Below are 14,659 nucleotides of genomic sequence, written 5' to 3' on the forward strand. Positions count from 1 at the left end.
AGGAGAGACAGGAAGCATTAGGGAGGGGGAGGAGGAGGAGAGACAGCAGGGACAGGAGCGTTGTTTCCCGTGTGCTGGTGGCGGTGATTTCATGTGGAGAGGAAGCAGAAAGCAGCTCGTCTTCTACTCTTAAAACGGATTTTATTGATTGTCTCCAAGCAAAATGTGTACCCCGTGTTGCATATCGCAGGTAAGGAGCACTTCTCTGAATGACTGCTGTTTTATTGTTGTAACCCACACAATGACACGTTATTGAATCGCTCCAGCCTTGTTTACTGTTTGTATGAATGTATGCTGCCTCTCATCGTCAGCTAGCGCGAGGCAGCGATTATTTAATGTCGCGTTGATTCCCGTGAACCCTGTCAACCACCGTAATTCATTAACATTGTAACATTATTATTATTTCCATCACCGACATGATTGAATAACTTCACTGTAGTAACGTTACATTCGCTGGGAGACAAAGAGAGATGAGGCTAAGCTAAACCAGCCAGTATACCTGCTATCACAAATAACGTCATCGTTGAATGTCTACAGATGTGTTCAGTCCATGGTGGAAACTGTGAACTGCTCAATCGTGTCTGTTGTGGTGAGACGGTGAGACATGCGTCTTCATTGTGGTTTTCTTTTCAGTAATGCAGTTGCACTTTTCCAACCACTGAGGAACATCTTCCTCCCCAGTTTAACAAAACAAACCCACACATTTTTAACCAAGCCGATTTCCAGCTTGTAACCTACTTCTTACTTACAGTAATAAACACCCTTAAATACATGTTTTGGTTTAATTTAGGCCTACATATATTTCGGAATTCGTTTTGGACAATAAGTGAGGTTATATTAAACCAGTGGTGTAAAGTAACTACCGGTACATATATTTACGTAAGTACGTACTGTACTCAAGTACAATTATGAGGTACTTTTACTTTAGTGTTTTTACTACCTTGTACCTCTATCCCACTACAATTCAGAGTTGAATTGTGTACTTTAACTACATTTATGTAATGTCTTAAGTTACTTTACAGATTTGGATAAATTATGTGAAATATAATCAACACTTGAATAAGACTTTAGTTATACCTGGAATAAAATTCAACAGAGCCATGCAGCATACAAAGTCATAAAAACTAGCTGCAACTTTATTGTCATTAAGTACAAGATCTGAGCACTTCTTCCACCCCTGTTTTTAAGTTACAGAAGTGTGTTCCCTTAAGAAATCATATGGTTGAGCCTACTTTATTTCTTCTTCTTTTTTCAGTTTTGAAGTTGCAAAATGTCTTGTAAAAGGCACACTTCTTTTTCCATTGTTACTTTTATTTATTTAACCAGGAGATCCCTAATAGGATTAATAGTCTCTTTTTAAAGGGAGACCTGGCTATAACAGGCTGCAGCAGTAAGAATATCATTTTGTATTTGTTATGATACTGTAAGTAGCCTTTAATACAGTTGCAGAATTGCTATGATGAAAAGTCTAGCTAGCAGCTTATATGCAAAGTTAGAGAAGACTTTCTTCCGGACTGAGTTTATCTTTCCTCCAACACATTGTATTTGACCACAGGGTTTCCACTGCTGAGCTGGTCTGGTCAGGAATTTAATTACACTGACACATCGCTCATCTAAGGAGCGCTCCCTTCTATTTCCTGTTCTTTTCAGAGACAGGGTGAAGGAAACAGGGAAGATAAAGAGGAAAGGAAGGCCAAACAATGCGTCAGATTTGTGTTGCTGTCCTGGTGGTGTGCTAATCCCTGTCACAGACACTCCATTTAGTTCTGTCGCCATCTCTATGTATGTGTATACTTGTAATTAGCTTTTTTTCAGTGCATATGTGTGCCCCTCTTGAGTTTCAGAGTAGGCTAAATTGATGTGTGGTCTGTTAATTTCCTCTGGCTCAGAGGTGGAAATTAAGGGAGGGAGGGCAGTGTTTGGGTTAGATTTGGCGAGGAAAGGAGGCATGGTGTGGGAGCAGCTCACTCGTAAATTCTCAGTGGGATCAGGCATGTATGCCATATTGTGATGGGATAGGGGGCCGGCTTTAGCTCAGTGTTGAGTTTTGTCCAAAGGCCTGCAAGCTTTGGCTGTGAGTGTGGGACAGGACCAAAACCATGTGGGTGTTAAAGCAGCACAGCTATGGCACAGTTAACTTTGGCAGGGTCCATGCATCAAGAAGACCTGGAGGATACTAGAGGCTGCGTCAAGCAATCATTCCTCTTGATAAAGTATGCTTGAGTAACACATCAAGAACGTACTGTACACTCTGGCCTTTCTAAATGTGCTGGCTAAAAAAGAGGGTTTTCATGTTGGCCAACTGTGTCCAGTACACCATGCTTTATTATCCAAGCCTATCAGGGTATTGCAAGACAAATTATTAATTAGTTTAAAAGGGATTGGTGTGACGTGTTTATTTATTTGGTAATTTTATTTTCGTTTGTGGGGGTTTTGACACAGTTAAGTGTAACATCGTGTTTCTATTCCTGCGAAACGATACGAATGCCAGCTGACTGGAATGTGATTTCCTTTTCAAACAAATATGGGGAAATCCTTAACTTTCACTATCTGTTCACCTTTAACACATAGCTGTCACATCAGATGGCTTATTGCCTATCACTGCAAAGTCACAGAGGGGCAGGTCGTCCGAAAAACAGGTGTTGATGAACTGTAAACTTTACTCAACTTGTAAAATTATAACTGAATACCACCACCAAACTGTAGCAGTCCCCACCAACATACATTTCTGCGTCATACTGGCCAACTGTATCCATGTGAGACATGTCTGCTATTTCCAGCTTCCTCTCAGGAATGTTGCTGTGGTCAGCAGCAGCAGGAGTTTGTTTTCCCGCTGGGACTCGCAATCTTTCATCTCTTTTGTCCCTCTCTAGACCGCCACACAGCAGCGCGATAATGCACTACACGAACCTCCTCATCCTCATCATCCTCCTCCTCATCCTCATCCTCATCCTCCTCCTCATCCTCCTCCCCCTCCTCCTCCTCACATCTTCCCATGTCTTGCCTGTTACTTATCAGTGTTTTGCAGGTGCTGATGTAACAGTGTGAAATACCAGCTGACTCTTAGTAACATGGTGCCATTGGTTGAGCGTAAGGCAGTAGCTTTTTGAAGCACATGATATTGTTAACAACTCTGCCTAACTTAAGCATCACTAGTAAACAACACCTTTCCTCTTCGAGTAAACACAGCATAGGGTTAGCCTTAGCCCAGCGGTGTCCAAACTACGGCCCAGGGGCCTAATGCGGGCCCGCGAGCCATTTTGAATCGGCCCTCAGCAAATTAAATAAATTAAATAAAAAGTATAGTGAAATATGGCCCACAAATTAAACTTGTGCTTGTCTTACATTGTACTTTTTAAATATATACGTTCAAATATATTACACAGTAGTATTCATGTGTAAGTAAGCACAGTTTTTAAAGTTGAAAACATTTTCTAACAAATTGATAAGAAAAAAGCCCAATTACTCATTTACATATCAAGCTTGAAATAGACCCTTCATATTTCCACGTATTATAAGCAATCTGAGGCTTCTGTTTTAAGGAATGAGCTGCTAACAAAATAACTGAAACCCTATAGAAATAATGATGTAGGCTTTCTTTTTCTTAAAGCATTTTCAAGTATCAACCCCACATTTGATTGATTTTGCTAATTCACAACTTAACTTATGAGGCGATACACCTCTAGTGATTGGCCCTGCCCTTCGCATACGTTTCTGTATGTGGCCCTCAGTGAAAAAAGTTTGCACACCCCTGCCTTAGCCTGTTGATCTGAGATTCCCTTGTATTTGATTCACTGTGTTCCCGTTCTTTTTTTGTTATTTCCTTTGTTTATTTTTGTGACGGACTCCTTTGTCTGCACAGGATTGTTTCATTTCTGTTTTTCAGCTCTTCACTGTACCTCAGTTCTTCTTTTTCTTTATTTTCTTTTATGTCCATTGGACTAAGTTTCTCTCTGTTGGTTGTAGCTAGGGGCTGTATTTGCCAAGAGAGAAGCAAAGCCCTTCCTTTGTGTATAGGAAACAGAGCAGTGATACATTTTTGCTGTGTGTATACAGCTGCCTAGCTATATGAACAATAGTGGAGCTGTCAGTCACAAAGTAAGGGGAAACGGAGTAGGTTTTGGTCATGGGCTTGTGCCAACCTCACTTTGATGTAAAAGATTCTGCCTTGTGTCTGTTGTGAAGTTTTCCCTTTTTTCTCCCAGCTCTATTGGAGCCTATAGGCATTGTAGTAAGATGAGATGAGAGGGTGTGCCTACAGTTTCGACTGACATTTTGGTCTGTCATCATGATTCCTTATCCCCTGGCCACTAACGGGGAGTTCCCTCAGTTTTACAGCGGCCAGTTACAGCTTAATCTAATTATATAAGGCAGAACAAATGAATACAGATTAGATGAATTAATGAACAGCCAAACCAATAGTTTGAAATTGTTTTGCCTCAGTGTTCATCTTGGTTGTGAGTCATGTCTGTCTGCATGTGCTGCTATATTGTCCCATGGAAAACTGTTACCACACCCAGAGTCAACATCTCAAATCAACTGATACAAGTTTTTCCCTCTGTTCGAAACCTTGGAAGAAGCAGATGTTTTCTGTAGTCTGGGGCCAAATATTCCATCCAGATTTGGTCAAATGTCTTCAGTTACTAACCCATAGAAGCATATTTAATGCAACTGCTTGGCTCGTGGATTTACAGTAGGAGAACTCTTTCTATCCAACCCTTTGCTGTGTCTACCATGATAAAGTGAGTGACCTATTTTTGAGATTTGACTGTTTGTTTTGGAGCAGTTGTGTCTGCGTGGCTCTGCTCTCCAGTTTACCCCTGTGTGTATGATTTTGGCTAGCCTTGTCGTTTCCTGTTTGTTAAATACTGCAACACTCATCACTGCTGGGTCTGGGGGCGTAGAGAATGGAGGAAGGAAAGAAACATTGTAATTATCTTCAAGGCTCTGTTACGACTCACAGATGTTGCTTCAATGTGTGATTTAATCACATTTGTTGATTAAGCATCCAGCTGCAGCTCAGGGTCCTCGTTAAACAATTCAAGGTGAGACAGACTAATTCTTTCTTTGCAACCATTTGCTTAATGGCTTTTGGGTTCCTTTCCTGAGGGGATTGTCCCTGCTGTGTCCTGTCCACCCTCTCTACTTAAAGCAGATTCCTGTGGGTGTTTGAGCTATATCGTCTTCCCCCTGTCCCCTAGAACAGCTGGAGAGTAACCGGGGTGAGTGATTTAGGGTAAAGGGCAGCTGAAGATAACAAAGAAAGGGCAACGAGGGGAAGATGAGAGGAAAAGAAGACAAGAGATGACAATAATAACACTCTACATAACAGGGTGGGGGAGGATGGAGGAAATGACGTGAAGAAAGTGAGACAGTTTCAGACGTGAGTGAGATTCTTGTGGTCTCTCAGACAGAATCTCAATGTAGTGCAGCCTGGTGTTGTAAACAGGCCTGAAGAGTATCAGATTAGATGTAATGGGATTACGTAATCAAGATGCATATTGTTGGGGAAAGATACAGTTTAACACTGTTTGCTACTGTGATCTTATGCTGTTGTGCAGCACCTTGCAGCTGCCTCCTGTAAGACAGAAGTCAGAACTGGATTCATTTGTTTGTCCACTGGAAAAAAAGCCGGTTTTCTCCTGCATTCCTTTAGAGTTGTCTCTTTGAGGGCAAAGAGCAACATTTGACTATCGTAAAGGGAACCTAGAGTCAGACCTGATTCAGTCTATGATGCTGAATGCTGTGAAGACTATAAAAGTGTAACGTGACTTTCGGCTCCTCATACCTGTGTGTGAGTTGAACCATATTTCTGTTTGTAATTCAACTCTGCTCCTTCTTGCTATAATAAATTGGGACCTGATCGTTGATTCTCAAGCCGGTGTCTCGAGTGATACCGATTATATCTTGATTTCTTCTTTTCTAAGGTCACATTGCTCTGTTCTCTTAAAGGTGGGCTATGTAATTTATTTCAGAAATACTTTTTGTTATATTCCATGGAATGCTCTTAACATCCCGATAGCAATGAATATCTGAAGTGCTTTGACAAAAAATCCATAAAAAAATGTCATCTGTGGAAGCCGTAAAAAAAGCACCACCAATCATCTGAACCGGCCCGGCTAAAGTAACTGGATTGCCTACCTGCCTGTCAGCCTTCCATCTGTGCACAACCTTATCTCGTGCCCTCATTGGTCATGTTCGCGTTCGTGTGTGTTGGAGGAGGGGCTCTGTAAGGAAGTGGCAGCACATTCGAGCTGGTTTCTCCAAAATTACCTACCCCACCTTTAAGTAAAAACATCTCATTTATATTTATTTCCTCTTGTACTTATTTACCTTGCATTTGATATTGAGGAATCCAAAAGTAAATGGAAAGTAATCAGATAACATTACTTTTATATTGTGATACTCAAATTAGGTCACTGATTACATTTCTTTACAGGTAACTAGTAAATGTAACGGATTACATTTTCAAGGTAACCCTCCCGACCCTGTTTGTAAGTATGGTAAAGATAAAGCAAATGGCTAAAGTGCCACGTTCCTGCTGAATGCTGGGATTGTCTTTGGGACATTTGGCTAGAGTGTGAAGCCAGTGGGGGGTTGCTGTTGATATTGAAGTAGGGGTGTGCTCTGCAGACCGGCCGACCACCTGTCGACATGCTGGGGGGGGGGGGCAGGCGGGCCGTGGAGGAGGGATTGAGTGGCTCATTAAGAGGGTAGGGTCAGCGTTGGTTACCATGGATACTCTTTTAAATCTGTGTGTATGCTGGAATTCCTGTTCGTCGCCCGTCGCCCCCCCCCCCCCCCATCAGTGCAGTTTGCTGTTGGGCCCCTCGCTGTGTGCAATCCGCTGGTGTAACACCCCCTAACTAATGAAATCTAAACACCCTCACGACTTGAATCATCCTGTTTTCTTCCTGCTTACTCTGTCGGTTGTGGTTAATTAATTGCCCATTGATGAAGACGTGGGTGCAGCGGAGACAAAGAAAAAGGCTTATCCTGTTAAGCTGTGTGCAGTCTAATAAGGGCCAGGGGCCACATGTATAAAACTTCTTTCTAGACTGAAGGCTAGAGAAACTCTGTATGCTGGAAAGCAGAAATATGCCCACGTGTAAGCCTTGGAGGAAGAACATAAAAACCTCTTCTGACCAACTATGTGTACACAAGCTCACCGCCTTTTTCCATTGGTGTCCGGTGCCTTGCTCACCGGATTGTTTGATCTGGCATCAAAGCAGTTATTGTGTCTGTCTCCCATAACCCTTAGCCGGTTAGCACGAGGGGTTCAAATGTTTTATTTGACCTATTTATTCCGCGTTTCTACTTCTATATTACGATATTATTGGTGAAGGAATTACACAGGAACCACTCATTGTATGTTGACCTATGTACTCACGCTTAAATAATCCAGTGAATTCTTGCTACCTTGAAGCCTCATACTTTAGTTTTATCCGAAAGGTGCAGTTAAGTATTTTGCCACCATCGATGCTTTTGCTCTTTAATGTATCAATGAATGAAATAAAAAAACAAAGCAACAGGCATCAATGCTTCCTCAGCTCTTAGAGGGGAACTCGGCGGAAGCATAAATGAGTTTTGTTTCACATGGGAATCGGTTTAGTGAACCAGCAAACTGACACCAGACACCACAGAGCTCGTATACAAAAGGCAAGGGTATCGGTTACTACTCTTCATCTCTAGGCACAAAAACAGTTTAATCTCTCTGGAAAAAAGACGAACAGGGAAACCTCAGGACAATGGGCATGGGAAGGCAGAGGCATGTGGCCAGAGAAGTAGCCTGATCCTGACCATGTGGCTGTGTGGATCCACGAGCCTGCAGCATACTGCACATTACTGGCATCTGGAGCGTAACACAACGCATCAGACAATGTTGCACACTGGCTTTACTACAGCAATACACCCTGGCCGCAGTACAGACCCGGGCTTAGGACACACACACACACAGAAGATAAGATACTGTTATGACTGAGGGATGGGATTAAATCATGTCCCCTCCAGCTGGATTGATGGCAAAGCCTTTGTGTGAAGGCAGCAACCAGTTAGATTCAGTTATTCAGGGTGATAATAAAGTGAAGGGCAAGCTGGTGGTAGAGATGTTTTCAGTCATTATAAAAAGCAAGAGAATTACTGAAAGACAGAACAACTCAGATTTTGCCGATCTAGCTGTAAAAAATGATTCTCTTTTGCATACACATGCGTCACAGAGATGTTGATTTTGACTGTTATAAACTAATAATAACTATATGACTTCTACAACCTCTCTAACCTAATGCTGTCATGACTGTAGCTAGAGACCAATTTTCCCTGTAGCTGAAAACACTTATCATGGTCAACCTTGGCATGTATGTAACCTTTGCCTTTTGAGTAGAAAAAGTATGTGTTTTATCCCATAAGGGAGAACATACAGAGGAAAGCAGAGAAGCACCAACGCAGCATTTTTTACAGTGTACCGCACCTCGATAGCAGAACCACAACAGAAGTTCACCTCTCACCACAGCAGTGTGTGTTCTGCAGGATGAGCAGTCGTAGGCTTACAGAGGCAGGGTGGGGTGGCTACAGAAAGACATTATACTGTATATAATTACAGAGCCTCTTTCCTAAATAGAACCCAGTGCCTCTCTTTATGAGATTCTCCCTCTGTATGAGAAACTGTCAGAAGAAACAGAGTGTGTGTGTGTGTGTGTGTGTGTGTGTGTGTGTGTGTGTGTGTGTGTGTGTGTGTGTGTGTGTGTGTGTGTGTGTGTGTGTGTGTGTGTGTGTGTGTGTGTGTGTGTGTGTGTGTGTGTGTGTGTGTGTGTGTGTGTGTGTGTGTGTGTGTGTGTGTGTGTGTGTGTGTGTGTGTGTGTGTGTGTGTGTGTGTGTGTGTGTGTGTGTGTGTGTGTGTGTGTGTGTGTGTGTGTGTGTTCAGACAAGACTTCACTGTCTGCGCTGTCCAAGAGTTGCCACTGTGAAGGATAGGAAGGGGTTTGTCTCATGTGATAGAAACCATGAATGAGTAAAGAGATAGTCAGGCGGGTATCTCTCTCATACTTCTGCAGTGAGAAGTAGCTGTTTCAGCATGGTGCAAGCTTAATATCAGAAGGCCCAACATTCTGCCCCCCATCACATTTCGCTACTATAGCTGCAACCTTTGAAAAATCTTTATAAAAAATGTTGGATGGATTAAGATACAATTACTTTAACGCACACTTTACTGAAATGGTCTTGCAATTAAAGGGTTATGAATGCATTTTGTTTTGTTTATCCATTATCAGTATCGCTATGTATGTCTGATTTACCAAATGTTTACATGGACTGGCCCCCCCTCCCCTCCCTCCCTTAGGGGAATTCATCCACAAAAAAAACACTGGACGTTGCACTAGGTCAGAAACCAGAGGAGACTGTGAAGTCCACTGCTGACGGACCACTTTTGGACAACTTGTTCTTTCCATAAAAGGCAGCTCATTCTGGAATAGCGTCCCAACTGAGATACGGGATTGTCCCACTTTTAAAGGTCAACTCAAACAATGGTTGAGAAACAAACAGACGTGCGATCACCGCTAAATGCACTTTAACACAGGGAAATCTCCTCTTGCACTTTATGTATCGATGCTGCCATTTTGTATCCATGTCCTAAATACTTGGGTATTCTACTCTTACTCTTTTCTTGCATTTCATGTATTTGTACTGCTAAGTTTGTAATTTTCGTTTTCTTAATATTTTATGTGAGGGACTGCGGATGGAAAGTAGCTCAAAGCTAAACCCGGCATATTTACACATGTCATATTTCAAGTTTTAAGTGTTCATTAATGTGCAATGTCCCTGCCAAATAAACAAACAAATAAATGATACTGTAACATAGAACTTGAATGAATAGCAGTCTGTTCGAGGAGACTCCTTGTAGGGCCACCTTCACTGTGTGTAGTTCATCGGTTTTGGTTTCTAAGGTTTAACCGACTGTAGTCATTTACTACTGCTATTTCTGTCCATATTCGGTACTTTGCATGTGTGGCCATCCTGAAAGAGGAATCCTTGCCTTTCTGCTTTGAGGTTCCTCCATTTTTTTCCCTTGTTTTTCTTCTAGCTCTGCTTGAAATTAATTGAGGGTCTAAGGATAGAGGCGGCATGTTGTTCAGATTTCAGACAGTGTGATTTATCGTTGTAACTCTGACGCTCCTCTTGTTATCATTTTACTGTTTGATTATTTGCAACGAGTGAATGGTAAACTTCTTCAGCCATAAGAGTGGGGGATTTTGCTTCATTCCCTCCTTTCAAGTGAAGCTTCTGTAGGCGACAGCATTGTTTTCAAAGTACACATTGAAACCCTGGTCATTCCTTATCCAAGAGCCCGATAAATACATCATGTCTACATCCGATGGGTTATAAATGATGTGGAAAGTCCTGAAACTGACATGGTCATGTTTTCCCTCCCTCTTCTCTCCATTGTTCTGTTTGCAGCTGGCCTGCTGCTGCGGATCAGCGGCCTGCGCCTGCTGCTGTAACTGCTGCCCCAACATCAAACAGTCCACTGGGACCCGCATCATGTACGCCTTCTACTTCCTGCTGGTCACCATCGTCTGTGTCATCATGATGTCCCCCACGGTGGAGAAGGAGATGAGAGAGAATGTAAGTGCATAAATCACCAAAGCAAAGTATCACTATACAGCAGAAACACACATGTACATGCTTTTAATATAAACTTGCGTATACACAGAGGTATATCATTAAAGAATGAAAAAGTTCAGTAACATTTATAAATCCTCAAGGTAGTTAACCCACCTTTTATTTTGACATACATTTGTCTAGATTTATTTAGATTTTTGGAGCAAACTTCTGCATAGGTGAGCGAGGGACAAAGAGCATTGATGGCTGTGAATTGGTTTTTCTACACTAATGTATGGGAATTTGGGCTCTCTTTGGATTTTAAGAAATGAGATTGCATTGCGAAACAACTTTTATGATTTGTTAAATTCCTGTCTGCTCTCTGATCATCTAAAATGCAGTCTATTTGCTCACAAAAGTAGTTATGTCTGCTTTTTCTAGTCTTTATATTATAGTTGACATCAATTTATATTTTTTTCCCCCAAGCAATAAGTCTTAATTCTGTCGTGTCGTTGTTAAGGGAGGCGTGTGGCGCAGTGGACTAGTGTGTTGGTGTTCGGATCAGGGAAGCACAGGTTCAAACCCCACTGCATTCAGCATGTGTTTTGTCTAGTTTACTGACTAGAAGAGTGGGGGGTCAGCTCACGGGCTGTAGTTACCAAGCCAACAGTAGCTTCAACACTGTGACCTTTTCCACTGTTTGGCCTACCGCTGTGTTACTGTCTTCACGCTTCTGATTTTGCAGAAGTTAGCAACTATACACAAAGGAGTGCAGTTAGAGTGCAGTGTGCAGAAACGCTGACTACCAAGGAGCAGAAGTGAAAAGGAACGAGGATATACAAAGTCCACTCATTTTTAACCAGATGTTGTCTGTTCGAGTGAGACATCTTTGGTGTTTAACTCTGTGGTGTAAATAGATTTTTAGAAATGTTATCCTGCAACAGGCAAAGAAGATATCCCTCTGTTATACCTTAATATCGCTTGTATATCATGGCAGAATTAAGGCCATAGTGGAGCAGGCAGGAGTTCAGGCTGGTAGCTTTTAGTTTGATTCCCCTAGCCTCTGAAGTTGTGAGAAGATACACAGGATGGCAGTGGCTCAGTCAGTAGGGGCTTGGACTGGGAGCTGTAGGGTCGCCGGTTCAAGTCCCCGACCAGACCTAAAATATGGAGTGAGGACTGCTACTTGGAGAGGTCCCAGTTGACCTCCTGCCCTGCCGTGGTGCCCTTGAGTAAGGCACCGGACACCCCCCTTCCCCCCTCACTCCCCGTGCGCTGTACAATAGCTGCCCACTGCTCATAGTACTAGACTCCTGGTGCTAGGATGGGTTAAATGCAGAGAACAAATGTCACTGTGTGCTCTGCATGTGTGACCATTAAAGAGGGGTTCATCCCTCCCAATTCTTCTATAGGAGCTGCCCTCTCATTTGATCCTTATTGCTCTCATGTCTTTTCCCCTCTTTGAATCACTATTACGCAGGATTATTATAAGATTGACTCTTTCTGTGTTCCTGAGAAATGTCAACAGAACTGTGAGGCTTCGGTTGCATCTGTTACAATCCAGTGAGCCAGACTGTAGTGATACATCTTCGTTTCCTCCTCCCTTCTCTTTTTTCTGAGTTTAAGGAATCCTCCAATATTTAAGGTTTAGTTGCTGGATAAGCATTTACTAGACTAGGATGATTACTAGGAGCTGACAGTGCTACTATGGCAATCACTGAAATCAAGATGCTATTTGAAAACTCTGTATTATTCCACCAATCTTCTTCTGCTTTCTTTTCTTCTCTCTTTCCCAGCCAGTGTCTACTGTACACATTATTCAAATGACTCCCTACTGTGTGTCTCCTTGTGAGAGGGCAGCCCTGTAAAAGACTCATCCAGGCACAAAATGGCCTCTGATAGCCCCACGAAGAGCCTGCTGGGTTACACACACATACATGCACATTTACACGCACACTGCCAGTCACACACTGAGCACAGTGGGAAGTCCCGGCTAAGAGAGCAGCCATTGTGCGTACGAGAGTGCTGGTCTTTTCTCAAGAGATTTACAGCTGTCCGAAACAGCCGGCCCCCTTCCCTCTTAATCACGACACCATGGACATGCTAATATGGTCCTCGACGTGAGACAAAAGCTCCCAACTGGCCTTTTTACTCTATGTTGTGATCTGGCTCTGGACTGTGCTCCACACTGAGGTGATGACAACTCAATCCCCTGGCGTCTAACCCATGTGTATAACCTCAAGGAACAAAAACTCTGCCAATAACTAGTAAAGCCGACTCAACGCGTTATCTGCATGTAAATATCTGTGGTTCTCTCAAAGCTTGACCCCTGTTTGAAAAGCAGAACTTGTATTTGACTTTGATTCACATCTCTAATGTCAGGGGGCGTCAGAGAAAGGAAATAAATCCTCTGGTTATCATTTCGAAGGCCGTCTCTTCTGTTGGCACCGAGCCACTGAAGCACTCACAATTTCCTGTCGAAGGCCACAGCACCGTCCTTATCTACTTGACTGATTCCAGTTTTTTGTTTTGTGTTTTATTACGTTGCTCACTGTAGGTTGACATTTTTTTTTCTTAAGACAGATCTGCCAATCTTTTCCCTTTGCTCCATCTCTCTCTGCTCTTTGCTCTTCCCAATCCCTTGCTGATAGAAGGCGGTTAATTTATTCATCTGCGCCTTTTGTTTCTGTACACTGACAGTTAGTTGTAAGGCCCCTCTAACAGCCCGCAGAGAACGGGGGATGAAAGAGGGCCACATGGAGAGATAGAGGGCTTGTTGTTGCCGCCTGTTTTCTCTTTCTGCTCTTTAGAGGCGTGACGCTTAGAATAGACGCTCTCCGGCCTTTTCTGTGAAGCAGCCTTCTAGACAAACATAAGCAGAGGTGGTGGGGGGGGTTCAACACCATAATGATCTAATCAAAGTGTTTGTAATTGTGTCAATCAGATCCCGTTCTACAATCAGATGTGTGAGAAGGCAGAGGAGAACTGCCAAACTCTGGTGGGCTACTCGGCCGTCTACAAGGTGTGCTTCGGCATGGCCTGCTTCTTCCTCTTCTTCTCCATCTTCACCATCCGCATCCACAACAGCACAGGCTGGAGGGCGGCCGTGCACAACGGGTGAGAAAGGCCTCAATCAGTGGGAACACCTGTGCTCAATTGGAGCATACCATGTAGTGCATGGGCACGGGTGGCACTTTTCTTGCAAGTGTAAAAATGTTATTGTTTGGGGCTTCTGTGGTCAGAAAGATATAATATGTTGACCTATTTTGATTTGTTGTGTTTGGGTAATTTGTCTTGCATTGTGAATGTGTTTGTAGATTAGAATGACATTGGTTAGGGCAGGGGTCGGCAACCCGCGGCCCTCGGGCCGCATGCGGCCCTTTAAGCCCTCTGCTCTCTCTGCTCTGGCTCCCTTGACTTTAGACAAAAATAAGAAGGAAATAAAATAAAAGTATTTGTAGGACTATTTATATTTTGTTGCATGGTTGAAAATGTTTCGTATCTTGTATTTTGAGGTGATACTGTGACACATAAATAAAAAACAAAACGGTTTTAATTAGGTCAACTAAAATATGCGTCACATCCTGCTACGGTCCCGCGCGAGCGCCTTTTCTTGGAGGCGAATAACCTGACCCCCGGCTCGATGAGCGAACTATGGATAAATCAAAGAAAAGTACCGGAGGAACACAGGATTTAATTCTGTGCGGACAGACTTATATGCTTTCACAGCAAACGAGGCTGGTTTACCGGTATGTTTGATATGTGGAGAGAAGTTGTCAAAGGTGCTGCAGCCTTTACGTGTCGAGGAACAACACGGGAGAGGAAGACAGCTGACGATCTTCAGTCATAATTCAATGGGGTATGTCATTTATTTCAGAAAACAGTTTTTGTTATATTCCATGGAATGCTCTTAACATCCCGATAGCAATGAATATTAAATGCTTTGACAATAAATAAATAAACAAATTAATCTGTGGAAGCCGTAGCGCTGTAAAAAGCACGACCAATAATTTTAGCCGGCCGGGCTAAAATGATTGGATGGCCTACCTGCCTGTCAGCCTTCCAT

General features: G+C 42.9%; 1 protein-coding gene across 1 annotated transcript in view; it reads left to right on the forward strand.

Annotated features, from left to right (window-relative positions):
• The window catches only part of serinc5 (serine incorporator 5), a 24,691-nt gene continuing 10,032 nt past the window's right edge, over nt 1-14,659 (forward strand). The window contains exons 1-3 of the mRNA XM_079687139.1: nt 1-190; nt 10,450-10,617; nt 13,538-13,710. Coding sequence (XP_079543265.1) covers nt 164-190; nt 10,450-10,617; nt 13,538-13,710 — 368 coding nt within the window. The 5' untranslated portion in view covers nt 1-163. The remainder of the gene's footprint in view (nt 191-10,449; nt 10,618-13,537; nt 13,711-14,659) is intronic.

This window comes from Notothenia rossii (genome assembly GCF_949606895.1).
Source record: "Notothenia rossii genome assembly, chromosome: 6".
In the NCBI taxonomy this organism is placed as follows: Eukaryota; Metazoa; Chordata; class Actinopteri; order Perciformes; family Nototheniidae; genus Notothenia; species Notothenia rossii.